The sequence below is a fragment of the Heptranchias perlo genome, chromosome 40, assembly GCF_035084215.1.
Source record: "Heptranchias perlo isolate sHepPer1 chromosome 40, sHepPer1.hap1, whole genome shotgun sequence".
Taxonomy (NCBI): Eukaryota; Metazoa; Chordata; class Chondrichthyes; order Hexanchiformes; family Hexanchidae; genus Heptranchias; species Heptranchias perlo.
In genome coordinates this window covers 2,131,388-2,159,238 of record NC_090364.1, presented here as the reverse complement: position 1 = coordinate 2,159,238, position 27,851 = coordinate 2,131,388, and the positions used below count along the sequence as shown (strand labels likewise).

General features: G+C 48.3%; 1 protein-coding gene across 1 annotated transcript; it reads right to left on the bottom strand.

Moving 5' to 3' along the window:
- Positions 1–13,257: 13,257 nt before the first annotated feature.
- On the bottom strand, positions 13,258–17,775 carry LOC137305476 (toll-like receptor 13). Its single transcript, XM_067974313.1, has one exon. It carries the CDS (start codon positions 17,577–17,579, stop codon positions 14,694–14,696), a length of 2,886 nt encoding a protein of 961 aa, XP_067830414.1. The 5' UTR covers positions 17,580–17,775; the 3' UTR covers positions 13,258–14,693.
- Between the last annotated feature and the right edge of the window lie 10,076 nt (positions 17,776–27,851).

Genomic DNA, 27,851 nt, shown 5'->3' with positions numbered 1-27,851 from the left:
TTTCTCCCCCCCCTCTTCTCCCGCTTTCTCCCCCCCCTCTTCTCCCGCTTTCTCCCCCCCTCTTCTCCCGCTTTCTCCCCCCCTCTTCTCCCGCTTTCTCCCCCCCTCTTCTCCCGCTTTCTCCCCCCCTCTTCTCCCGCTTTCTCCCCCCCCCCCCTTCTCCCCCCCCCCCCCCCCCCTTCTCCCGCTTTCTCCCCCCCTCCACGTGAAAATATCTCCGAGCAAATATGGAGGCAGGAATGATGGAATTTTAATTTTTATCTATTTTCAGCTCTCGAGTGCTTCATTTGAAGAGTCTACACTGACACTACCAGTTATTATTTACACCCTATAAAGCTTAGAGATGGAGAGAGAAACTGCGAATGCTGGAAATCGGAAATAGAAACAGAGAATGCTGGAAATGCAGTGGGCAGTTTCAGCTCTTTCTGATTTTATAAATTTCCGGTTCTGCAGCTTTGTTCAGTTTGACGTAACTTTTTATTAGAAATATGAAGCAGACATCAGTCACTTTATGGAGATGAGACTAATCCACGTGACATCTCCTCTGTTCAGCTCGCGTGAGCTGGCTGAAATCTTTCGAAAGGCTTTTTAAAAAAGGCCGTAATAATAATAATAAACTTTTAGTACAAATTACTTTTATTATATGAGGAAAAGCTAAACGCACTTCTTAGTTAGGGCTCTGTTTTAGCACAGAGAGATGATGGCTGATTGCACCTGGGTTGAGGACTTGGCCAGGTCAGGAATTATAGACGTGAAAGGATTGGTTTTGTGTAATGTTCCTTTTGGGGGGGGGGAAAGATTTGTTGGGGTTTGGGGGGCTCGGAGCTGACGATAGGGAGAGACACTTAGCTGAGAGAATGTCCTTCAGTGGTGTCAGAGTAAGGCCTTCGGACTCCTGGGAGGAGATGTCGGTATGGGTCACACGTGGTCTCTTGTGCTTGGGGTACCCGGGGCGGGGGGTTTGGGGTTCTGCATCATTCCTTCCCCCCCCCCCCCCCCCCCCCCCCAAGCCAGCTGTCGGTGGTGCTGTTGCTCTTTTGCGGACGGTCTCTACTGCGGAAATCTGTGGTTGGACTCGTGTGTGACGTGATGTGACGTCATAACGGAGGGAACCGTGAGGACTCGGTGGCTGATTTTTTTAAGTTTGCTCCCGTTGTACAATGTATAAAAGATTAGAAAGCTCGCAGAAGATTCCTTTGTGGGGGAAATGGAGGTGGGTTGACATTCCGCTTGCATGGTCAAGAGCTGAGGGGACCGTTCACCGTCTTTTGAAGAATAAGGCGTAGCAGTCGGGCTTAAAAACTTGCTTTTTAAAAACCTTTCCTTAATCCAGGGCCTCTGTGATCGTTCGTGTCTGAACTCCGAGGACCTGGACTGGTTGCTGGGGCTGGTGTTGGGGGCCTGGGTAACACGGAGCAGGGTTGATTTAAACAACGGGGCGGTGAGTGCCGATTTAAAGGGGGCGAGGGAGCTCGTGGGAATGGAGAGGTTTTCTCTTGTAAATGGCCTCCTTGTTGGCTGCGGTGCCTTTTTTCTCCTCTCAGAAAGGAGAAAAGAAGATGGAATCCTTTTTGCTGTCGGCTCCCGGCTCCTGAGTGTTTAATTTGGTGAAGTTTGTTACGGGAGGCACGTTCCTGCCCAGCGCGCTGACGGTAAAACGATATGGCGGAGGATGGGCAATCTGTGCGACCTTGGCGCGGTGCGAGAGAGCTGCACCTACCCCTCGAGTTAAGGGGATGCTCGTTTCCTGCAAAAGGATTGTTTATCTGCCACTTTGGAGTTCAGCCTTTCCCACCCTTTTTGAACGGGGTAATTTCCGGCTGTAGCCGATGGGGCACCGAAAGGACTGCCACAGGGCCGATGTGGAGTTAATTAATCTAGAAGCACCGAGTGCCAGAGATGGAGCACTGTAGCAGTGAGCGTTCCTATGCCCGCTGACTCCTGTATTAGGGTGCGGTTGTTATGCTGGTGCAATGTAGAGTTTGAGTACAGACTGTTAATTACTGCGGAGAAACCTGGCAACGGGGGGGATTTTGTTGAAGTGGAAACTGGAACCTGTTCTTGGCCGGGTGCACTGGTGCCGTTTACAGCTCCAGGAATGATCTCTCGGCCAAGGGTATTCTTCCCGAGACCTCTTAATTTCTAACTGCTGACTCGCTCAGGCAGCGATTGATGGTGAGGAAGGAATCAATCCCGTCCTCCTCCGAAATAGCGGAAAGATCAGGTGCATCGTGAGGGACGGCGGGGGATGGGGCGGTTTATGCCACGTGTCGGGGTGGGTGGGGGCGTCAAGTCGAGGGTCAAACGTGGGTCTTTGCTCCTTCCTGAAGGGCGATCCAGTCATTGGCTTGATCTCTCGCTGGCGTTGGAGCTGAATCAGAGGCTGGGTTTAACTGGCCGACATTTGCTCACCCTCCTTCCGTCTCGGGAGCGAGATTGCCTCGTTGCAGTTGTCCCGTGGAATGTCGTTGGTGATGATGAGATGTCTGGAGTAGAATTGGAGAGCTAGGCTTCAGAATCTAGGGAAAGAATCAATGGAATGTTCAGACTATCGCTCTCCTCCGAGATGTGTGCAAAGTCGGATCCATTGGGTGGGAATGGGAATGTTTTGTTGCAAGTGAGGTTGTACTATTGGAGAAGATTTTGGATTATAGAAGAGTAAATGGGTCTTTCGTATGAAAATGACGGGCAGGAAAGGACCAGCTTGGTCCATGAATAGACTCTTCCTAACTCTCTCCCCCTTTGTCTTAGTTAGAAGCCCGGGACTGATGGTGTACCAGGTCTCAGTTTATAGAGGTGCTCGACCTGCTCCTCTCCGAGGAATTCGATCTGGATCAGTTGACTGTAGTTGGGAGGAATCGTCTTGCAATTTTTGGCGATTCCAGGTTGACTCATCCTCGGTGTTTAGTTTACTGAGATTCTAAACCGTCCGCTAGCGAGGGGCATTCTAAGGACTTGCGGGAACAGCTGTTGTTGAGAAATAGTAAGCGGGCTCAGTCTCGGTCCAGCTCCTAGCGACGCTGAGCTCACGGTGCGAAACTGCCCCCTGAATTGTAATCTTGCTGGGGAGAGCTCCCCGAGATGGTTAGAACAAGGAGGGAATGTTGGGTTGGTGGGGATTGGGCTGTAGTAATGGGAGCTGCATCTAACTCGGCCGCCCCTGACAGTGCCCAGTACCCAGTCTGGCTCCCTGCGTTGGGACAAGGTCCCTCTCCGAACGGTCGCACAGTCTGTGGTGCAATATTCAAACTGATTTAATTTTTTCCCGTGTGTGGCAAAGCTCTTTTGTGCGGAGAGTTAAGATTCTTTCACAAACACGGAAGTTTTGCATTGTGCTCTGATTTGTGGGCGATCTCCACCTCAGATGAATTCGACCCATTTTCTTTGTCCTGGTCGAGTGTGAATGAGCCCGTCCAATCCCCTGATCTCCCCCCACCTCGAAAATGTGTTGCCGTAAAGTGTAAAAGTGCCAGTTTCTCGAAGGGTTGACTAGATGGTAGGAATGTTTTTTTAAGTGTGAACAATGTAGAGATACAATTGGTTAGGACAAAATTTTGCAGTATTGCTCTGTGGTTTGTTGATAGTTGATTTTTGCAACAAAAAAAAAAATAGTAGCATGATTGGTAAGAGGGATGTCGTATATTAATTGTGTTTCTGCTTTGTGCGTCTAAAGGGCCAGTAGGTAATGAGAAGCTGCTTCACTGGTCTATTTTAGTAAGCAACTTGTTTCTTTGTCACGTTCCTTCAGTTCACCGTTTTTGAGGCTGTTATCGAGCTTTCAGACTCTCCCTTTCTCCCCGACCCAGTTTCTGTGGCATAAGGGTGGGGGGCGTGCTCATCCTTTGCCCCTCGATTAGTGGGTGATGGGACCCGTTCCCTCCGTGTGAGAGGCATCGGCCCACGTTTGGCATCTTGACGTAGCGGAATGGCTGAAATTGGGAATTCACGTAATGCAAAATCCCTGTCCGTGTACCCCAGAATATATCTGTTAATGGACTTGTATTGGGGGAGAAGGGGAGTAGTTTAGCCACTTCTGGGTATTCGCAATGAAAGATGTGATTATCTAGGGAATTACCTGCTATCCCTTCTCGTTCCTTCCCCTCCTCCACCCCGATTTCCAGTCTCTAATTGCTCTGAAGCAGTCCCTTTGGGTGACTTTAATATGTAGTAAGTGTCCGGCTTGGCTCAGTGTTAGCAACGTGACCTCTGAGTCAGAGGTCGTGGGTTCAAGTCCCACTCCACCTAATCCAGGCTGACCACTCCCAGTGCAGTACTGAGGGAGTGCTGCACTGTCGGAGGTGCCGTCTTTCAGATGAGACATTAAACTGAGACCTTGTCTGCCCTCTCAGTGGACGTGAAAGTTCCCACGGCCTCTATTTCGAAGAAGAGATGGAGAGTTGTCCCTGGTGTCCTGGACAATATTATTCCTCAACCAACATCACTGAAACAGATGATCTGGTCATTTACCTCATTGCTGTTTGTGGGATCTTGCTTTGTGCAAATTGGCTGCCGTGTTTCCTACATTACAACAGTGACTACACTTCACAAATACTTAATTGGTTGTAAAGCACTTTGGGACGTCCTGAAAGGCGCTATATAAATGCAAATTCTTTATTTCTTTCTGTTATGAACCTGGGTCTTTGCCAGCATTCATTATTGGGCTGTCCTTGCTGTGCCTGTTGCAACAGTGTTGAGAGGGGAAAGAAAATTGGGGAGTCGGCCACTGGAAATTTTAATCTGCCTTCCAAGGTTTGCGCTTGAAGGGAGGAAATTCAAAATTAATCTATGGAAACAATCTCTCAGTGAGTGAGTGGTCAGTCTATGGACAGGGCTCCCCGGGGAGACGGTGCAAGCAGAGAGTGTTGATTCATTCAAATAGAAATTAGATAAGATTTCTTTCAGAAAATAACGTTTTGGGACACAGTGTGTGAGTGATTTGAGACCTGATGTGTGGTGAGTGCAGGAGGCTCGGGAGGAACAGGGGACTTTGGACCTCTGGTTCCCAAAGCTCTCCACCACTGGAGGTTGACTCACCTCATGTCTGGGTCTGTTGTAGACTAACTGATAGAGATTGATTGCTCTGATTAGTCAACAAATCCATCCTCATCGTATCATGTGATTACCAGGGTGATGGAAGGTGAACTCGATGGACCTTGGTCCTTTCTCATCTGACAATTCCCAGGTTTCCACAGTTGGCCCGTGAGGACAGAAGTCTGATTGTTGTTAAGGTACGACATTGCAGAATATTCTAGAAGTGGTTGGTGGGAACTTATGTTTCACAAGAACATTTCAGGTAGGCTTGTTTTAGGTGAGAAGGCGCCTACCTCAGGGAGAGTAAAATTCACTTGGAACCCCAGAGTCCTGAAGGAGGGAAAGGATCTATTCTCGGCGGGAGGTGTAACACCACACAAGGAGCCGTCGTTCAGGAAACGCCCGTGTCCCAGGGCCAGTAAAATCACTGCAAGTTTTGAAACTTGAGAGCCTGTCCCTGAGCTTAAATACTTGCTGAGGTTTGGAGTCAGGACGGGTTATGGAGGTGTGATTAAACAGCAGACTTGTGATCACATTTTGCTTGTAGGCTCGTAAACTGGGGTGGGGAGGGGCGATTTTAATGAGGTGTTTTTGTTGGAGACGACCTGTTGAGGTTGTTTCCTGCGGTCAGTTTTCAGCCCTGGGTCCCCTTCCCCCACAGTAAACTGCTGCGATGCTCTCAACTTTCCACAGCTGCACTTGGACGAACGAAGCAAAGGTTTTGATAGGAAGCAGGAGCCGATTGCGTGTCATCTGTTTAAACGACTGGGTGGTGCCCTGATTTGGGAATTGGTCTTAATCCAGCCCGGTGCGGTGAGATGAGAGTTGCCAGGCTGTACGTGAAATGAGCTTGGCCGCTCTCGGCCTAGAGCTCGATGGACGTCACCTCACCTCAGCACAAAGCAGCCCGCGATTTGGTGTAAATCGTCTGTCTTGCTCCAAGGATGGATGAGGATGATTGTGGAGAATTCCATGTTGGTGCAGCAGGGGCATACCGTTTTGAAATTGCGGCAGGGGGGTGTTTAAGACAATGTTGGGGCAGAGGACAGGGAGCTTTAGTGGCACCTGACTACGGAGGGCTCGATGCTGGCACAGTTCGAAAAAAATGGAGGCGTTTAATTCCCGGTGAAGTTATCCCTAAGTTTAATGAGCGGGTAGCGGAACTGTTACACGTCTGTCTTGTTTAAGAATGCCTCCTACTGATGTTACAAGGATGTCAGTTTGGCTCAGTGGGTCGCACTCTCGCCTCTGAGTCAGAAGGTCGTTGGTTCGAGCCCCAATCCAGAGACTCGAGCCTGTAATCCAGGCCGACACTCCCAGTGCAGGACTGAGGGAGTGCCGCCCTGTCAGAGGTGCCGTCTTTAGGATGAGACGTTAAACTGAGGCCCTGTCCGCCCTCACAGGTGGGCGTAAAAGACCCCATGGCAATATTCCGAGGGGAGTTCTCCCGGGCTTCCCTCAACTAAAAAAACAAACAGATTAATTGGCCATTCAGCTCATCGCTGTTAGTGGGATCTTGCTGTGCACAAAATGACTGCCGTGTTCACCTGTGTAACTAATTCGATGTGGTGAGTCAGTGGGATGTTTTCAGTGTAGGTTTTTGTTTTGATGTCGTCTCTTTGACCCGGATGGTGACCTGCCCATGAGCTCTGACCCTTCACACTGGTTCTCATGATATTATTTCTTTTTGACACTTTGCTTTAAACTGCGAGGACCCGGTGATGATTTAGTAGAATTGGTACAAAGTGAGTGCTGAAAGCACGTGTGTGTACGATTCCGATTTGCACTGAAGTTCGGTCTGGGGTGACTCTGTCCGGCATGGTTTGGGGGAGGTCAGAAATTCTGAACTAGTTTCTTTCCCTCTAGTCCCAGCTCCCCAGGATAATCGTTCAAGCTGTGGCTCTTAAACTTACCTTAAAAGCGAGGTGAGCTAAACCTGTGGCTCCATTAAATGCCAAGTGAGTCACACTGGCCAGGAAGGCCCAGGGATTAATCCCTGGTCTGGGCTGAGGGGATGGGGAGGGTGGTGTTTAGAGGGGCCCAGTGCTGGTTACCGTGTTTGGGGCACGAGGTGAGGACGGGATTGGGTTTGGCTGGGAGTCTTCCCGCTGTCTGGGAGTCACGGGACGAACGGTTTGAGGCGTTGTGCAGTTGGGGGCCCATCGAGGTTCACTCGAGGCCTTCCCGCATCGAGACACCTCGAGCGTCACCGCTGAACCCGTAAAGGTGGGGGGGTGCGTGGATAGGTCGTAGGTCGCGGCTGTAGCTGACTCGCCTGACGTTTGTTTGTTTGTAGTCAGATGCTGACTCACAGACCCCCCCCCTCCACCGCCCCCACCTGAGTGAACCCGAGCTGCCCACGCGGGATCCTGTTCACACTCCCAGCAGTTACAGCATTTCCTGCGTCATGTCTTACTGGACCTGCATCACCCTCCCCGGCACAGATTGAACGTACAGTTTAGAATTATTTTTTTTTTAAAAACCCCTAAATTCAGGTTTCTGGTTTGTGTTGAGGATCTGTGTTGAAATGAACCCATCGCTCCGTCTCCTTCTAACCCGGGACCTCAAACTGTGGAGCTCCTCCCCTCCCTCGGCCTTCCCTCCCTCCTACAGTCTACAGGTTCTTTGAAATCCAAACGAGGCGTCAACTAATCATTGCCCTGCGGGTGTTGGCCATTGCTTGGGTTTCTCAATCTGCTGGGGCTCAGCGGGTCGCCCTCTCACCTGAGTCAGAAGGTCGTGGGTTCAAGTCCCACTCCAGAGACTCGAGCCCGTAATCCAGGCCGACGCTCCCAGTGCTGCACTGAGGGAGTGCTGCACTGTTGCAGGTGCCGTCTTTCGGATGAGACGTTAAACCGAGGCCCCGTCTGTCCCCTCAGGTGGACGTAAAAGATTCCAAGGCACTATTCTGAAGAGCAGGGGAGTTCTCCCCGGTGTCCTGGCCAATATTTATCTCTCAACCAACATCACTTTTAAAAAAAAAAACATTATCTGGTCATTATCACATTGCTGTTTGTGGGATCTTGCTGTGTATAAATTGGCTGCCCACATTACAACAATGGCTGTACTTCATTGGCTGTAAAGCGCTTTCAGGCGTCCTGAGGTTGTGAAAGGCGCCATATAAATGCAAGTTCTTTTGAACGGAAAACACCGATTCCGAGCAGGTGAAGTGCTGTACAGGGGTTGGGAATGGAATGTATAAACACCTGGTTTTGTTTACCTCTGTGATGTTGTGGAACATCTGTCTGATCCAAACAGGGACACTGTGTCCTTGGCCTGGGAAAGAATGTGTTTATTGTTTGTGTGTTCCAGTGTGTTAGACTGTGCCCGTTGTATAGTTAGAGCATGCAATCATTAGCTGATCGCCCAGGTAACGGTACTAGTTTGCTTGTGTGTCTCTTGATTAAAATGACAATCGAGCTGTGACACTATCGCGTGTTATGAGGTTAAGGAGCTGCTCTGTTAATTTACCTGCTCAGGCTGTAAAACCACCTGGTTTACCTGGGACTGAACGGGACTCGTTTCCTCTTCATCCTGTGGGATTCCGGGCCTTTTACCCATGTTTTGGGAACCCTTGTGCAATTCTGTCCATTTTTCCCCCAAAGCCGCAAAGTATTGACCTTGGTATTGGGTCACGCAGATTGGGGGCGGGGGGGTGCAGAGAGGAGAATGATGGCTCTTCCAGAGGGACTCTGCCGCATTCGGCAGAGTTAGTTGGCAGTGTTGACCTTTTTCACCACGGGCTTGAGATTAGGAAGACCCCAGACACAGAGGGTGAAGGTCTCTGCCCAAAGTATGGGACGATGATAATCACTGAACTGAGCGTTCCCCTCGTTACCCCAGGCTTAACTCAAAAGTTCAAGTGTTTTCATGTATGTGATGTAGAAGTTGCTCCTGGGTTTGAGGGAAAGGAGGTTTCAGTTTGCCTGTATTGGCTTTTGATATTCTACAGCCTCAGGCCTGCCAAGGCATCGTGAGTGTGGGCGGGAAAAATCCCAAACTGTAGAAGCTGGAAATGTTAATTTAGGAGCGACCTCTGGGAAGGAGACTGAGGCAGACACACAAATATTTGAGCTCCAACCCCTTGTGTTTTACGTATTAACTTTTAACCAAAACAGAAATGTCCTTTCCTCCTTTTGAAGTGAGCTTGTGCTCAGGGAGAGTGCAGGCAAAGAATGTGATGGTGGAAGAACGTCAGTGAAGGAGGTTCGTTGTCCCCAATAATAATCATCTCCCCCCTCCGCACCCCCACCCCCCCCGAACCGGCGGGACTGACCGAACGACAGGGGTCGTCCTGAAGTCCCACCGCTGTCTGGGAATCCTGGGTGTCCGTGTTGTGCCTGAAGCCAGCTCAGTGTTTTTTTTAATTTGGTTTATCGGAACGTTCCAATGCGTGTCGCTGTTGGAGAGGCCGAACCTCCAAAATTGGGCCTCTTCAGGCAGCTGACTCTGCAGAAGGAGGAGGAGGTTTGTACATAAAAAAATATATACGTCAAATTAGGGCTGGCAACAGGAGTAAGGAGGATTGTAAAGTTGGTTGTTAATGAATGGGAAAGGACGCTAAATTCCAAGGACCAGTGAGCGTCCATTTGTCCTGGGATAGGTTTTGGACCAAATGGGTTTATTTTTGAGCAGACTGTCTGAAGACATCTCATTATGGACAACAGACACCAGCTCTGCCTTGTGGAGACATTAGCTGTTAAGCATTTAAATTAATTTTCTTTCGCAGGAGGGAAAATTGTGAGAACTCGAGTGGTAAACGGCGACGTGTTGCTGCAATTTGTACTCCCCTCCTTCCCTGGAATACCATGGGGTGGAGTTCAGGTGAAGGAGGAAGCAGGTTAGTAAGGATCTGTAATGGAGAAGGACAGATCAGGAAGTATCTGGGTTTGATTCTCAGTCTGCTGCTGAGATCGTGTCTCTTGGCCTGGACTGCACTCAAGATGGTCCAACTGGCTTCAACGAAGGGGTGGGCTAGGGAGAGAAGGGGGAGGAATTAAGCAGAGGCCTTATTGCTATCTGGTGCCCCCCACCCTCCTTTTTACAGGGAAATACCAGGTATGGGGGGGATTGGAGTGATGCATTCCATGTTTGAATAGCCTGCAGGTCCTCCCTGCCTGGCTCAGCCACTTAAGGTAAGGGGCCTGGAGGGTGACCGGGGCCTGGAGGATGGACCACTGGGGAAGGGAAAGGGCGAGGGATTAGTGGGCGTCCGTCCAGTTCTAATTAACAATATAGTCTGTGCAGGAGAGAGAATGGAGCAGCTGAACTTCTCAAATGGTCTCTGAACAATAAAAAGCATGGGGACGATAAAGTTAATTCATGTTTGATTCCAGTGCGTCTAATGAATACCGAATGAACTTTGAACTTGTGATTTTTTTTTTCCCACTTTCCCCTGATTTCTTTGTAACTTTTGTAAAAGATGATTTTAGCAAATCGGAAAATGTACGTTGATGAGATATGTTGCTGTTCATGCGATTGGTTGTTTGAATTTGCATTATTGTACGCTGACACCCAGCACTGTTCTATCGCGCTTTGGGAATCCGGAATAAATAAATGTTCATAAACAGGCCCGAGGTGGGCTTTTTCTGTGGGTGTTCTTAAAGGGAGTTAATCGAGACTTGAAGTCCAATCGAAAGCAAACAGAAAATGCTGGAAATACAAAGCTTGGTGTGTTGGTGTCTGGAAAAAGAGCAGATTGATCCTTGATCAGAATCAGGAATAAAAGGTTAAACTTCTTGGGTTTGGAGAGAAGGTGTCACAGGGAGACGCCCATGAGCTGAATGACCAGAGACCAGTTAATAGAGCTGGAACCTGTTTGATATAAAAGGTGATCAGAATTGGGGGGGGGGGGGAGGGGAAGGGGGGTAGGTGTGGAGGAGGGGGGGAGCTGCTGGAGGAGGTTTGAAGTCTCAAAAATGTTGCTGGGAATGTGAATTTTCTGTTGTTATGGACAGGCTGCAGCCCTGTGTCTTCACCAAGAATGAGTCCAAACACTGAGGTTTATTAAAGATTAAATGAACAAACCTGCTCACGCCCGACCCTGAGATTACAGAAGATGTCGCTGCGGGAGAACTCGAGTTTACAGCAAGTCGAGAACCTCCCATGTGATAGATACAGGAGGAGGCCATTCAGCCCCTCCAGGCTGTTCCACCATTCAATTAGATCATGGCTGATCTGAGCCCAATTCCATTTTCCCGCCTTTGCTCTGTATCCCTTAAAACCCTCACCCAACAAAAATCTATCTATCTCCGTCTTGAAAGCTCCAATTAACCCCCAGCCTTTTAAAACGATATTTTTCTAAAAAAAAAGAAATACACAGCCTGCAACTGCCATTGGTGAAAAACCTCCGACTAATCTCAGCAGCCTGCGATTACCTGGAATTGCTGATTAACAGCGGTGGCCTTAAAGGGACAGGCCAGTTTAGCAGCTCCACAACAGCGCTCCAGATTATCCGTGAGCAACGTCATGGGGGATCCACTAGTATATCCTAAACGCCAGATTTACAATTGATCTGCCAAACCACAGGCTTAGCTTCAGAGGGAGGTTTTCTTCTGCCACATTTTCAGTACAAGTGACAGGGCTCCTCCAAATTGGTGTTGGGTCGACTACCTGTTGAAACTGGGATGGAATGGGCCATTATCCAGGAATAAAATGACAATTGGCATGGACTATGGTGCAGTGAGAGGAGTGGGTTATATTCGGGGATGGAAGCTGCACGACTCTGACAGCCAGGAGGTGACGGTGTGGGAGGGGGAGGACTGTGATAGGAGCTCTGGGCACGAGCTCTGGTTGGATGGGTCAGGGGCCCTGGTTGGATGGGTCAGGGGTCCTGGTTCCATGGGTCGGGGGTCGGCTGTACTGCTACAGGCCGATTCCTACCATCCCCCCCCCCCCTTCTCTCTTCCCCCCGACTCCACAGCGGGAGCTGATCTTTGCCCAATGACTTCCCCGTGGTTGTATTTAAATTGAAGCTCTCATTTGGTGCAGCTGGGTAGGATTGAGAGAACTAAATCCATGGGATCGACATGAGACAGCTTCCAATTTAGATATTCCCCAGCAATCAGTCAACATTAACACCCAATGGAGTGATCAGGGCCCACTCGAGTATTGTGAGCCTGGATCCTTGTCCACTTGCTTTCCACCCGGTTCTAAGGTGATCCAGCTGAGATGAGAGGGCTTGCTGCCACAGACAAGCTGGAGCGATAACTCCAGCCACCAGTCGCGGGCACTAACCCCAGAAAGGGGGGGCCGTGAGACCGCTGCAAGTTAGACCTCAGGGTAGGCAGGGAAAGATCAAAAAATCAGACCAGTGCTCCCGATCCTGATCCCAGTCCGACCGCCCTCTCTGGATATATGTGGGTTGTGTGTGAGGACAGGGTTTGTGTAAACACCCACCAGTGCACCGTGGCTGCAGTGTGTACCATCCGCAGGATGCAACTCGCCAAGGCTCCTTCGACAGCACCTCCCAAACCCATGATCTCCACCGCCTAGAAGGACAAGGGCAGCAGGTGAATGGGAACAACACCACCGGCACGTTCCCCTCCAAGTCACACACCATCCCGTTTTGGAAATATATCGGCCGTTCCTTCATTGTCGCTGGGTCAAAATCCTGGAACTCCCTTCCTAACAGCACTGTGGGAGAACCGTCACCACACGGACTGCAGTGGTTCAAGAAGGCGGCTCACCACCACCTTTTCAAGGGCAATTCGGGATGGGCAATAAATGCCGGCCTCGCCAGCGACGCCCACACCCTGAGAATGAATTAATAAAGGCGTTATAGAGTGACACCACTCTTCCCAGTCAGAATTGAGATGATTGGCTAATTCCCCTGTCAATCACGCCTGGAGACCGCACTGCTGAAAGTGACTGGGATTGATTTTCTGCACATGATTTGAATCATGTAACTAGCCTCCACTCACTGCATTTTGCTGGAGAAATAATCCTGCTTTTATCAGAAGGCATTGCTGTAATTTCGGTCAGAGTTCTGGTTGCTGTAGTTTGTAGAGACTCTGTTTAAATAGACTCTGTTTGCTGTAGTTTGTAGAGACTCCGTTTAAATAGACTCTGTTTGCTGTAGTTTGTAGAGACTCTGTTTAAATAGACTCTGTTTGCTGTAATTCCTGCCTTAAATCCCACAATTCTCACGACGCTGGTTAGCAGAGAGACGATAGGGTCAACAACTCTTTGCAAACACCAAAAAGTTTAATAACAAACTTATTAGGGGTTTCCCAGTACAGCAGCCTCTGTCCAGACTCAACAATACGAGATTATCAGTTCACAGTGATCTTCTGACTGCACTCCTGCCTCAGTCATAGAAGCCAGTCTTGTATTGACAGTGAAACCCATGTAACTGGGACATGATATTTTAGTGCTTTGTTGGTCAAAGCAAGTGTTAGAAATGAAAAATACCAGGAGTAAAAAAACGGGAGGAGATGTTTGATTTAAAAACAAAACATAAAGAAAAGGTAAGTAGACATTTATTCAGGTAGTTACTGTGATGTGTACAAAAAAAATAGGGCCGAAACGATGGGCCAAAGTGCCTCTATCCGTGCTGTATAACTCTAATTTGTAATATCTCAATCAACATTACTTGGATATGGAAAGATCATGGCATTGAGACATCAAGAGCTTTAAATCTGCATTAACTCAGTTTCTACCACTTTAGATGAATAATATACAATACATAACTATAAGATATTAAAAATCTTATGTCTGTACGCACTTCTGGTCAACCTTCTCCATTATAAATTCCATGTCCACATTTATAATGCCTATGTAAACTTGTCACGGGGTAGTTACATCCTCCTGCCAGTGGAGGTGCTGCAACCAAAATATCCTTTCATGTTGGATCCTCACAGCCAGCAGAGGACATTTACATCCCATCAACCAGAGCTGGACTGAAACAAAAGTAATCAAAAAAACAAAGGGAATGTTGGCCTTTATTCTCAAGGGGGTCGGAATACAAAATTGAGGAAATGATGCTTCAGTTGTACAGAACCTTGGAGTACTGCATTCAGTTTTTGGCACCAAACCTCAGGTAGGATATATTGGCCTTGGAGGGGGTACCTGTGCAAATTTGCGAGAATGATACCGGAGTTTAAGGGGTTAAATTATGAGGCCAGGTTGCATAAACTTGGTTTGGGTTCCTTTGAGCTTAGAAGGTTGTGGGGGGGGGGGGGTGATCTGATCGAGGTGTTTGAAATGGTAAAGTGATTCAATAGGGTCGATACAGAGAAACTAGTTCCTCTTGTGGGGGAATCTAAAACAAGAGGGCATCATCTTAAAATCAGAACTAGACCATTTAGGGGTGAAATCAGGAAGCACTTTTTCACAGAAAGGGGAGTGGAAATCTGAAACCCTCGCCCCCAAAGGGCTGTGGATGCTGGGGGTCAATTTTCAAGACTGAAATCGATAGATTTTTGTTGGATGAGGGTATCAAGGGTTATAGAGCAAAGGCAGGGAAATGGAGTTGAGGGCCAGGTCAGCCATGATCTAATAGAATGGCAGAACAGGCTCAAGGGGCTGAATGGCCTACTCCAGTTCCTATGTTCCTAAACTCAGGTCCCAGGGGTGAAAGGCTAACCCTTTGGCCAGCTCCCCAGTAGCTATAATGTTGGTTTAATGCTCCTCCCTGGAAGCACATGGATTATTTTGTAGAATTAATTTGCATGCTGGATAAGTTGATGAATCTTTTCTTCAGAAGGTGCTTTCTTGAGAGCATCTCTTAACTTGGTCCAAAAGAGCTTCTGCCCAGCCTCATCAGAGGGCCAGTTAATGTAGGTCTTCTTTCTCACCAGCTTCCGTAAGTGGTGATAAGATGAGAGCACGTGGCCAGGGATCTCATCGAGGAAGGCCAAGATAAGGACATCATCATGTTCATCAAAGAGTCTGTACAAGGCCACCTGCATCTCCATGGAACACCATTCGCTTTGAAGATAATTCTTCGAGATGACGCAAATAGTTTTTCTGCTTTTGTATATGGCGTCAACAACATTTTCCACGATGGGTTTTCCCACTTCAAAATCCCGGTGGTGAAAACAAAGGTGGTGATATGGAGGCCCCTCATTCTCCAGGTTGTGCATTAGTTGGTCAAACACCCAACCTTCATCCTTTGAGTTGTAGGACACAAAAGCATCGTACTGGTAATCTTTAGTACTGTCCCTCTGGAGTTTGGTTTCATGAATCCAAGCTCGGAGCAGGTAATATCCATAGTGGAAATTCCATTTTCCTTTCTGGTAGACCACAGCTGTCAACATAAAGGCCAAGATAACAGGCGCAGTTGCACAAAACACCACAAACCCATCATTGCACACCAAGCTGTCAAACTCTGCAAAGAACTTTGTCTTCTCAACCCCATGGTCCACACAAGCATACTGGTAGAAGAGGACCACCTGGACTTTGGTGCTGATTGACCATTGCTGAAACCACAAATTATCACACACACAAGATATCGGGTTAAACCGCAGATCCAGATAACTTAGATTGTGCAACGAGGGAATATCATTCTCTTTTATAACACGGATCATGTTACTCTGTAACACCAAAGTGGTGAGGCTGGTCAGATTTTGGAAGAGTATCTTCCTGATGGATTCCAAGCCAATGTTCTCCAAAAACAGAAGCTGGAGGTTGACCAGATTGGCGAAAGTCAAGTTATGCATGTCCTGGAATCCATTACAAATATCATTCATGCGCAATTGCTCAAGGCTAGTGAGAGAGTGAAAGGGCAGAGTATTGAGAGTCATAAACTTGTTGTTGGAGATGTCAAGTCTCTTTAGTTGTTGAAGCCCATCAAACAGGTTATGAGGTAACATTTTAAGACCAGATGATTCCTGAGATTGTAATTTCAACATTCGGAGTTTGCGAAGATTAACAAATGGGGGAAATTCTAAGTGAGTGACTTGAAAGGACAGTTTGTTGTTGGCGATGTCCAACACCTCCAATGATTCCAGGTCCTCAAACATCTCCCCACAAATTTTTGACAACCAGTTTCTGTCCAAGTAAAGATTGATCAAAGACCTGAGTCCTTTAAAGCCCCCCCTTTCAATCATTTGAATGTGATTTCCTCCCAAGTCAAGTGTGGTCAAGCTGGAAAGGCTGGAATAAGTCATATTGTAGACAATGGGAATCCTGTTGTTCCTGATCCTCAAGATCTCCAGATTTCTGAGGTGAGTGAAGGTTTTGTGAAAGATCTCTCCTATGGCGTTGTTAGTGAGAGACAAGACCTTTAGGTAGGTTAGACCTACAAACGCAGTCTTGTTTATGAAATTGATTTCATTCAGAGCTAAGGAAAGAAACTCCAGATTTTTTAAATGCTGGAATGCATGAGATCTGATGGCAGAAATGTGATTACTTTTGAAGGAGAGATATCGCAGTTCCTCTAAACACGGAGCACTTCCATTATCGTTTACATTTTGGTCAAATGCACATAAAGAGACGTCTCGAATCACATTATGATCTAGATTTAATGTTCGTAAGTTGCTCGGGACACCCTTGGGGTTAAAAATGTCCGGCTTTTTGATCCTATTGTACGACAAGTCCAAAGACACAAGAGAGTGACAGTGAGTGAACGCTCCACTGACCTCCTGAAGCCCATTGCGCCTCAGTTGCACCGCTTGGATTCCTTTCTGCTGGACGATCTCACACAGCTGTTGCAATGTTTCCTCATCCTCCAGGCGCAGGTTGGACAGAGTGATGTTTGTCAGTGGGGCTCTCAGGGTCTGAACAGTGCTGAGAACCCCGGTTTTGTTCAAAGGGTTGCCTTCGATGTTCAGGTAGCGAAGGCGGGGGAAGTTTAGGGAAGTCAAGTCCTTGGGTCTCGATAGGCTGTTGTTGGAGAAATCCAGGTGGACAACCTTAGCAAAAAAAGCCGGGGGTGTCCGAAGTTTAGAGATGGGATTATCGGCTAGAAGCAGATGGGTCAAATTTGGAGGTAAATGCGAGGAGATTTCCAAAGAGCTGATATTGGTACTTTGAGCATTCAGAATCCTTAGACCAGAAAAATTTCTGAGAGCTGGAATAAAAGATGAAACGTTCCTTAAATTGTTGAAAGAGATATCCAGAATCCGCAGCCTCTTTAGTGGGAAGACATTTTCCCCAGAAATCTCCGTCAACTTGTTGCGTCGTAGGATTAAGTTGGTTAGTTTGGGCAGAGATTTGAACATTCCGTGGTCCAGAGACACCAACTGATTACAGGACAGGTTCAGAACCTGAAGGACATCGAGTTTCCAAAAGGCCTCGGGGTGAATTCTGCTCAGTTTATTGTTATCCAGCCTCAGATGTTCCAAATGCGTTAGATTTTCCAATCCTTTGGGGGGTAAAGTCCTGATCACGTTGAAGGAAACGTTAAGAACCCTGACATTTGAGGGGATGTCTGAGACGGCCTCCTTCAGGTGTGAGATGTCCTGGCCAGTACAGGTGAAGGACCCTTTTTGAAGGTAATTCCCAATACAGTTCTTGAAAGCAGTGCAGCTCACTGTCCGCATCTCCCCGACAGCGAAGAGCAGCAGAAAGACTCCAAGCAACTTTCTCCCAGTGCAAAGCACCATCCCGAGCGGCAGGCTCAAATCCCCCAAATCTTCCAGCACCTCTCAGATTCTTTAGTTCAATTCTGAAGCCGTGTTTGTCCCGAATAAATCCCGTTCCCCCGCCCCCAGCGCAGTTCCAGTTTTGGGTCAAACAGAACAAGAGTTCAAACGGTGATTGAAATTGAAATTGAAAAGTTGTAATCTATGGAAACCTTTTCCCCCCACGAAGCTTTTGAAATTTTCCGCGTTGCTTTGCTGGGAATGTCTTTAGTCCAAGCGATGCTGGAAGTATGAGGAAGTTCTTCTCTGTAGAAAATGCCTAGTTTCATTCTGATGTGTTTGATTTAGAGAAGTTTATTGGCACAGGGAGGCTGAGAAAGAAAAAGCTTTGCGTTAACACAGCGCCTTATTTTTTTTATTCGTTCATGGGATGTGGGCGTCGCTGGCGAGGCTGGCATTTATTGCCCATCCCTAATTACCCTTGAGAAGGTGGTGGTGAGCCGCCTTCTTGAACCGCTGCAGTCCGTGTGGTGATGGTTCTCCCACAGTGCTGTTAGGAAGGGAGTTCCAGGATTTTGACCCAGCGACAATGAAGGAACGGCGATATATTTCCAAGTCTGGATGATGTGTGACTTGGAGGGGAACGTGCAGGTGGTGTTGTTCCCATGCGCCTGCTGCCCTTGTCCTTCTAGGTGGTAGAGGTCGCGGGTTTGGGAGATGCTGTCGAAGAAGCCTTGGCGAGTTGCTGCAGTGCATCCTGTGGATGGTACACACTGCAGCCACAGTGCGCCGGTGGTGAAGGGAGTGAATGTTTAGGGTGGTGGATGGGGTGCCAATCAAGCGGGCTGCTTTATCTTGGATGGTGTCGAGCTTCTTGAGTGTTGTTGGAGCTGCACTCATCCAGGCAAGTGGAGAGTATTCCATCACACTCCTGACTTGTGCCTTGTAGATGGTGGAAAGGCTTTGGGGAGTCAGGAGGTGAGTCACTCGCTGCAGAATACCCAGCCTCTGACCTGCTCTTGTAGCCACAGTGTTTATGTGGCTGGTCCAGTTAAGTTTCTGGTCAATGGTGACCCCCAGGATGTTGATTGTGGGGGATTCGGCAATGGTAATGCCGTTGAATGTCAAGGGGAGGTGGTTAGACTCTCTCTTGTTGGAGATGGTCATTGCCTGGCACTTGTCTGGCGCGAATGTTACTTGCCACTTATCAGCCCAAGCCTGGATGTTGTCCAGGTCTTGCTGCATGCGGGCTCGGACTGCTTCATTATCTGAGGGGTTGTGAATGGAACTGAACACTGTGCAGTCATCAGCGAACATCCCCATTTCTGACCTTATGATGAAGGGAAGGTCATTGATGAAGCAGCTGAAGATGGTTGGGCCTAGGACACTGCCCTGAGGAACTCCTGCAGTAATGTCCTGGGGCTGAGATGATTGGCCTCCAACAACCACTACCATCTTCCTTTGTGTTAGGTATGACTCTAGCCACTGGAGAGTTTTCCCCCTGATTCCCATTGACTTCAATTTTACTAGGGCTCCTTGGTGCCACACTCGGTCAAATGCTGCCTTGTTGTCAAGGGCAGTCACTCTCACCTCACCTCTGGAATTCAGCTCTTTTGTCCATGTTTGGACCAGGGCTGTAATGAGGTCTGGAGCCGAGTGGTCCTGGCGGAACCCAAACTGAGCATCGGTGAGCAGGTTATTGGTGAGTAAGTGCCGCTTGATAGCACTGTCGACGACACCTTCCATCACTTTGCTGTTGATTGAGAGTAGACTGATGGGGCGGTAATTGGCCGGATTGGATTTGTCCTGCTTTTTGTGGACAGGACATACCTGGGCAATTTTCCACATTGTTGGGTAGATGCCAGTGTTGTAGCTGTACTGGAACAGCTTGGCTGGAGGCGCAGCTAGTTCTGGAGCACAAGTCTTCAGCACTACAGCTGGGATGTTGTCGGGGCCCATAGCCTTTGCTGTATCCAGTGCGCTCAGCCGTTTCTTGATATCACGTGGAGTGAATCGAATTGGCTGAAGACTGGCTTCCGTGATGGTGGGGATATCGGGAGGAGGCCGAGATGGATCATCCACTCGGCACTTCTGGCTGAAGATGGTTGCAAATGCTTCAGCCTTGTCTTTTGCACTCACGTGCTGGACTCCGCCATCATTGAGGATGGGGATGTTTGCAGAGCCTCCTCCTCCCGTTAGTTGTTTAATTGTCCACCACCATTCACGACTGGATGTGGCAGGACTGCAGAGCTTTGATCTGATCTGTTGGTTGTGGAATCGCTTAGCTCTGTCTATAGCATGTTGCTTCCGCTGTTTAGCATGCATGTAGTCCTGAGTTATAGCTTCACCAGGTTGGCACCTCATTTTTAGGTACGCCTGGTGCTGCTCCTGGCATGCTCTTCCACACTCCTCATTGAACCAGGGTTGATCCCCTGGCTTGTTGGTAATGGTAGAGTGAGGAATATGCCGGGCCATGAGGTTACAGATTGTGCTGGAATACAATTCTGCTGCTGCTGATGGCCCACAGCGCCTCATGGATGCCCAGTTTTGAGCTGCTAGATCTGTTCTGAATCTATCCCATTTAGCACGGTGGTAGTGCCACACAACATGTTGGATGGTGTCCTCAGTGCGAAGACGGGACTTCATCTCCACGAGGACTGTGCGGTGGTCACTCCTTCCCAAACTGTCATGGACAGATGCATTTGCGACAGGTAGATTGGTGAGGACGAGGTCAAGTAAGTTTTTCCCTCGTGTTGGTTCGCTCACCACCTGCCGCAGGCCCAGTCTCGCAGCTGATGTCCTTCAGGACTCGGCCAGCTCGGTCAGTGGTGGTGCTACCGAGCCACTCTTGGTAATGGACATTGAAGTCCCCCACCCAGAGTACATTCTAGTGCCCTTGCTACCCTCAGTGCTTCCTCCAAGTGGTGTTCAACATGGAGGAGGACTGATTCATCAGCTGAGGGAGGACGGTAGGTGGTAATCAGCAGTAGGTTTCCTTGCCCATGTTTGACCTGATGCCATGAGATTTCATAGGGTCCAGAGTCAATGTTGAGGACTCCCAGGGCCACTCCCTCCTGACTGTATATCACTGTACCGCCACCTCTGGTGGGTCTGTCCTGCCTGGTGGGACAGGATAGCCCAGGGATGGTGATGGAAGAGTCTGGGACGTTGGCTGCAAAGGTATGATTCTGTGAGTATGGCTATGTCAGGCTGTTGCTTGACTCGTCTGTGGGACAGCTCTCCCAATTTTGGCACAAGTCCCCAGACTTTGCAGGGTCGACTGGGCTTGGTGTTTTGCTGTTGTCGTGTCCGGTGCCTAGTGGTCCGATGCCGGGTGGTCCGTCCGGTTTTATTCTTATTATGACTTTTCGTAGCGAGATTTTACAACTGAGTGGCTTGCTCGGCCATTTCAGAGGGCAATTAAGAATCAACCACATTGCTGTGGGTCTGGAGTCACATATAGGCCAGACCGGGTAAGGACGGCAGGTTTCCTTCCCTAAAGGACATTAGTGAACCAGATGGGTTTTTACGACAATCCGGTAGTTTCATGGCCACCATTACTGATACTAGTATTTTAATTCCAGATTTTATTTAATTAATTGAATTTAATTAATTAATTGAATTTAAATTCGCCAGCTGCCGTGGCGGGATTTGAACTCATGACTCTGGATTTTAGTCCCGGTCTCTGGATTACTAGTCCAGTAACATAACCACTATGCTACCGTACCCGGTAGCATAGTGGTTATGCTACCGTGGCTTCAAGACTTTCCAAAACACCTCCAATTACTTTTGAAACGTATTCACTGCCCTTATGGAGATATGTGCGGCAGCCAATTTGTGCACAGCAAGATCCCATAAACAGGAAAGGCCAGTTAATCAATTTTTGGTGGTGTTGGTTGAGGAAGGAATATTGGCCCAGAACTCCGCAGAGAACTCCCCTGCTCTTCTTCAAAATAGTGGCCATGGGATCTTTTACCTCCACCTGAGAGGGCAGACGGGGCCTCGGTTTAACATCTCATCTGATAGAGGGCACCTCCGACAGAGCAGCGCTCCCTCAGTACTGGTCTGGGAGTGTCAATTCACACACCACTCCGACTCGGACATATATTACCATCGCTGAGTCAAAATCCTGGAACTCCTGACCCAACAACATTGTAGGAGAACCTTCACCACACGGACTGCAGCGGTTCAAGAAGAAGGCCCACCACCACCTTCTCCAGGGGCATCTAGGGGTGGGCAATAAATGCCGGCCTCGCCAGCGGTGCCCACATCCCAAGAATGATTTTTTAAAAAAAAAGCCACAAGCACTCTGGGTTGACCAAAGCCTCAATCTGCTGACGTTTGTATTTTATCAGATCTCACGTTCAGAACATCTGAACTGCTTCATAATGGAACTTCTGATATATGGCGGAGGCTTCCTCTTTTGGGTTGTATGTCTTATGCCAATAAAGCATAGTTTCCTCTTTCCGTTCTCTTTGGAAACTAAATGCCCAGGATGAGTAGCAATACATGAAACACATCCACATTTTGTAAATTTGTACTGCCTGCGTCTCTCATAATCCCCTGCAAACACATATAGAAATTTTCCAAAGCGTCTCCTGAATCTGGGAACTCCTGCTAAACCCAGAGAGCCTAGCAACTGTCTCATTATTAAAATGTACTGGCGAGGCCGGCATTTATTGCCCATCCCTAATTGCCCTTGAGAAGGTGGTGGTGAGCCGCCTTCTTCGAACCGCTGCAGTCCGTGTGGTGAAGGTTCTCCCACAAATAGGGGGTTCCAGGATTTTGACCCAGCGACGATGAAGGAACGACGATATATTTCCAAGTCGGGATGGTGTGTGACTTGGAGGGGAACGTGCAGGTGGTGTTGTTCCCATGCGCCTGCTGCCCTTGTCCTTCTAGGTGGTAGAGGTCGCGGGTTTGGGAGGTGCTGTCGAAGAAGCCTTGGCGAGTTGCTGCAGTGCTTCCTGTGGATGGTACACACTGCAGCCACAGTGCGCTGGTGGTGGGGGGAGGGGGTGTTTAAGGTGGTGGGGGGAGGGGGTGTTTAAGGCGGGGAGGGGGGTTGTCAGCTAACTGGTTTAACCCTGGATATGAAGTGTTTGGAATAAGCACAGAAATTATGGGAGGTTTTGCAACCAAAAATTAGTGCCTGGGCCCTAAGCTCTGGAACTCCCTCCCTAAACCTCTCCGCCTCTCTCTCCTCCTTTAAGATGCTCCTTAAAACCTTGATCAAGCTTCTTGGTCTCCTGTCCCAATATCTCCTTATGTGGCTCGGTGTGAAATTTTGTTTAATAATCGCTCCTGTGAAGCACCTTGGGACATTTTACTACGTTAGAGGCACTATATTAATGCAAGTTGTTGTTGTGCAGTTGAAGGGAATAGTTTCTAGTTTTGGGGATGGAATTTAACCCCTTTATTCAGTTGTTTCTCTCCATCGAGCTCAAATATGAGGGGGGGCAGCCTTGGCAATACACTTTATGGCTGGTCTGATTGTGACTGGGGGGAGGGGGCTGGAATCACTGACCTATCCCTCCCTCCATTCTGAGCTGCAGGCTTCACACACTTTCCAATGGCCCTGCACCTACTGTGTGGTCACACAAAAGAAAGAGAGCAGTGGAACTCACACTGGCATTGAAACCTGCCTCTGTTTTGTGCTGCCTGACGGGTACCGTCTGCTTTCACACGAGGTGCATGCAGAGGGCGACTGACCCTGCTCTGGGTCAGGAAGCATCCCTTTGTAGGCCCGAATCCCTGGCTATTGACCAGCTGTCTCATCAATAAGGCAGTAAACGCTGGCAGCCCGCCAGATCAAAGCTTACAGAGAGAGGCACGCAGGAGAACAGCCAGGCTGGAGCACTCCCTACAGCTTCTTTACATGGTTTTAGCTGACACCCATGGCTCAGTGGGTCGCACTCTCACCTCTGAGTCAGAAGGTCATGGGTTCAAGTCCCACTCTAGAGACTTAAGCCCATAATGCAGGCTGATATGCCCAGTGCAGTACTGAAGGAGTGCTGCACTGTCACAGGTGCTGTCTTTTGGATGAGATGTTAAACTGAGGCCCTGCCTGCCCTTTCAGGTAAATATAAAAGATCCCATGCCACTACTTCAAAGATGAGCAGGGGAGTTGTTCTTGGTGCCAAGATTTACCCCTCAATCAACATCACTAAAACAGATCATTGACAGGTCATTTATTTCATTGCTATTTGTGGGATCTTGCTGTGTGCAAATTGGCTGCCATGTTTCCCACATTACAACAGTGACCACACTTCAAAAGTACTTAATTGGCTGTAAAGTGCTTTGGGACGTCCTGAGGTTGTGAAAGACGCTATATAAATGCAAGTTCTGTCTTTCTAGTATGAGCCCTGGTCTTTGCCAACATTCATCATTGGGCTGCCCTTGCTGTGCCTGCTTCAACAGTGTTTGAGTCTTTGTTTAATCTGAAAGGAGAGGCTACAAGACATGTGAGTCATTCAGCCTCTTGTGCTTTAATCAGCTCTCTCTTGTCTCTCTAGTCAAAACTCTGAAGTCTCCTTGATCATACATTATAACCTCAATAAGTAAGTACGAGGTGTTATCTTGTGCATTACACTGCTCCCTGCTCTCAGTGGCAGTGTAAGCTCCTCAATCATACGCTAATAGCTTGTCTGACGGGGCTGGTTAGGCTTCCATGTATTCCTGTCCTCGCGTATTACTTCAGGTTTTAATCTGCTTTATGTCCCATATTGCAGTGATGAGGTTACTCAATCATACATTATTTCCTCATCGTGTACTCCCGCATTGTGTGTTGCTGAGTTGCTTTGGTCTGGAAAGGGAGTTGGAAGCAGATTCAATAGTAAATTTCTGTAATGTAGGAAACGTGTCAGCCACACAAACAATAAAGAGATAAATAATCTAGTGACGTTGGTTGAGGGATAAATATTGGCCAGGACACCGGGGAGAACTCCCCTGCTCTTCTTCAAAATAGCACTGTGAGATCTTTTACATCCACCTGAGAGGGCAGACGGGGCCTCGGTTTAATATCTCATCTGAAAGACGGCACCTCCGACAGTGCAGCACTCCCTCTGAGTGTCAGCCTAGATAATGTGCTCAAGTCTCTGGAACGGGATTTGGACTCATAGAATCATATAATTTTACAGCACAGAAAGAGGCCATTTGGCCCATTGTGTCTGTGCTAGCTCTTTGAAAGAGCTATCCAATTAGTCCCTTTTCCCATAGACCTGGAAATTTTTCCCTTTTCAAGTATATATCCAATTCCCTTTTGAGACTTTGTACACGTGCCACTTATTGATAATTTTCACAGTGATGGCATTTCAAATAAACAGAAGTCATCCAAATGACTTTTGAATTTATAAAATTGTGGCCAAGATCCACTGCTGCCGTCATATTTGATGCTTTGGTAATTGGACCAGACGAGTGTACAGGGAGTTTTGACTTGATGACACTGGTACACAGGTCGATATAATGTGGAGAAACACAAAAGTTCCTGAGACCACCAGCTTATCTTGTCTCAGTTACAAGTGAAAGGCTGACAGACTCTTAGCCACACTACACGGTAACTCGAGTCACTGCGTCTCGAGGCGAACACTGAAACTCAGACACTCTATGTGATAAACCGGCTCGAAGGAGAATTGTTTAACAAATGTGACCAACTCTTAAAGGGGCAGTCGTCACTGCCAGGGAATTATTGGCAAAATTTCCCAACTGGTCCCCAAATTATGGCGTGTTAAAAAAGAGAAATAAAACCAATCTTTGTGCTGCTAGATTTTCCCCCATCAACAGGAAACAGCTTTCATTGACTTAAGGGGAAGTTTATTTACAGCAATACTATCTTGTGGCTTTAAAGGGAACATGTGCCCTCCTGCGTCACCTAGCAGCAGATTAATACACTGGACAACATGATATAACAGTTCTGTCCTAATGTTAACTAAGCAATTGACTCACTGCAATGGGTGATTTGCTAGTTAAATAATCATCATGGAAATCCCCCACCTCACATTGTCATGGCTACCATTTTAGTGTGGGGGTGGGATGTTTTCACTCAGAAGGACAAGGGCAGCAGGCACATGGGAACAACACCACCTGCACGTTCCCCTCCAAGTCACACACCATCCTGACTTGGAAATATATCGTCGTTCCTTCATCGTCGCTGGGTCAAAATCCTGGAACTCCCTTCCTAACAGCACTGTGGGAGAACCTTCACCACACGGACTGCAGCGGTTCAAGAAGGCGGCTCACCACCACCTTCTCGAGGGCAATTAGGGATGGGCAATAAATGCCGGCCTCGCCAATGACGCCCACATCCCGAGAACGAATAAAAAGTAAAGTGTGTGTGACACAGTCGCAGCCAGTAATTGTGATCTGGTTCACACAGAGGGTCAGGCATCGACCACTCTGCTGCTCGGGTGGGGAGAGTGAGAGATGTTGCCCATTAATGGAAGGTTTAAACAGAAGAGGGCAGATTTGAAGTCCCTCCACCTGGCGTAACCAGGGCAGTAGCGGCCTGGAAAAGGCACGGGGTCTCTTACATCCCCCCCACTCCCCCACCCCCGCCGGTTATGCTGCTGCTCCAGCCACCGCCATCTTGGCTTGGGTCCTGAGATGCGTGACTGCAGTACCTGCTTGTTTCAGGCAGCAAAGAAAGAGATCTGTCCTATTTATATAGAGGCTCAGGACGTCGCAAAGCAATTCAAAGCCAATTAATTACCTTCGAAGTGCAGTCACTGTTGTCGTGTCGGCAAATACGGCAGCCAATTTCTGCACAGTGAGATCCCACAAGATGCCGTGCCACGTAATCTGTTTTGATGGTGTGGGTTGAGGGAGGAATATTGGCCAGGATACTGGGAGAACTCCCCTGTTCTTCTTTGAATTGTGCCTTGAGGGAGCTCCAATCTGTCGCTCGTGCTACTAAGATGTCTAAACTGGCGATCTGCACTGGCAATCTCAGAGCACCATTCACTCTCCATGCTGTTTGGGTTCTGTGGTCAGGGATGGATCTCACTGAGGCAGCTCAGCAATCGATCTGTTTGCTTGTTTTCCTGAGTGATCTGCTTTTATTGCTCTGAAGGAGACACATCCCATCACTGGTTGTGTAGCAGGGATGTTGCTGAGTGACCCAGTCAGACTTAATGGTTTTACCTGACTGCGATGCCTTGTACAACTAGAGTGAAAGGTTATCAAATGCAGAGTGATATTAAAGGAGGCATCTGACCTCTCCCCACAACACCGCAGCAGGGGAAAGATTAGTGTTACTGTGGCTGCTGAATTATCCATGATGCATATTGTAAAGATGATCAGGGCCGATATTGTGAGCAGTTGCAGGAACAGAATCCTCGGGCTCCAGGCAAGACATCATTTGCAAATGTTTCCCTCCCTTTTGTCCCCTCATCTCCTGAACACTACCTCATTCAGCAGTTCAGTCCCAGGGATGCTGCCTTCCACTGGATGGTGAGTGTCAGCATGGATATTCAACTATGGAGGGTATCACAGGCAAATCTATCCCTGTCCTCACCCAAGATTCTCTTACACACACTATTCGCACACATGCACATTGACAGGTACATACACATACACATACATGCACACATGTGTGCACACAGTCGCTCACACGCGTACACACACACGCACACATGTATACAAACACATGCGCACATGCGTACACACACGCACACACATACATACACGCACTCACTCACACTCACATGCACACACGTGTACACACACTCACACGCACACATGTGCACACACACTCATATGCGTGCACACACATGTGTACACATACTCAAACTCACTCACACACACACCCACATGCGTACACACACTTACACACACTTACACACATCTGTACACACACTCACTCACACTCACAGACACTTACACATAAATATCTTCCATTAGTGGTCACTGGATAACAATCATGAGCAGGTTTATTCCCCCCTCCCCTAGCCCAGGGGGTATTGAGGCCGACTCTAATGCCCCAACTGTTAATTTGATTGAGATCAGCTGACTGAATGAAGACCAGGGATGAAACCTGGGACCTTCAGGTCTGTCATCTCTGTTGCACACCGAGCAATACCTTGACCCCAGGAGCTTGGGGATATGGTGTGGTGGTACAATGTGTTGTAGCAGCAACACCTGGTGCCACAGAGTGGAGGAGCACAAGTTAGATTCCCCCCTCCCCTCTTACATGGCTCAAAATCTCAGCTATTTGTATTATTAATTACTAGAAGATCTCCTTTGGCATTGCTCATGAGCATGGTTGTGATGTTTATCTGATAGCCTGGCCTGTCCCTT

Bases quoted from the DNA above. Each gene is read 5' to 3' on its own strand.
- LOC137305476 (XM_067974313.1), bottom strand. From the start codon at position 17,579: ATGGTGCTTTGCACTGGGAGAAAGTTGCTTGGAGTCTTTCTGCTGCTC.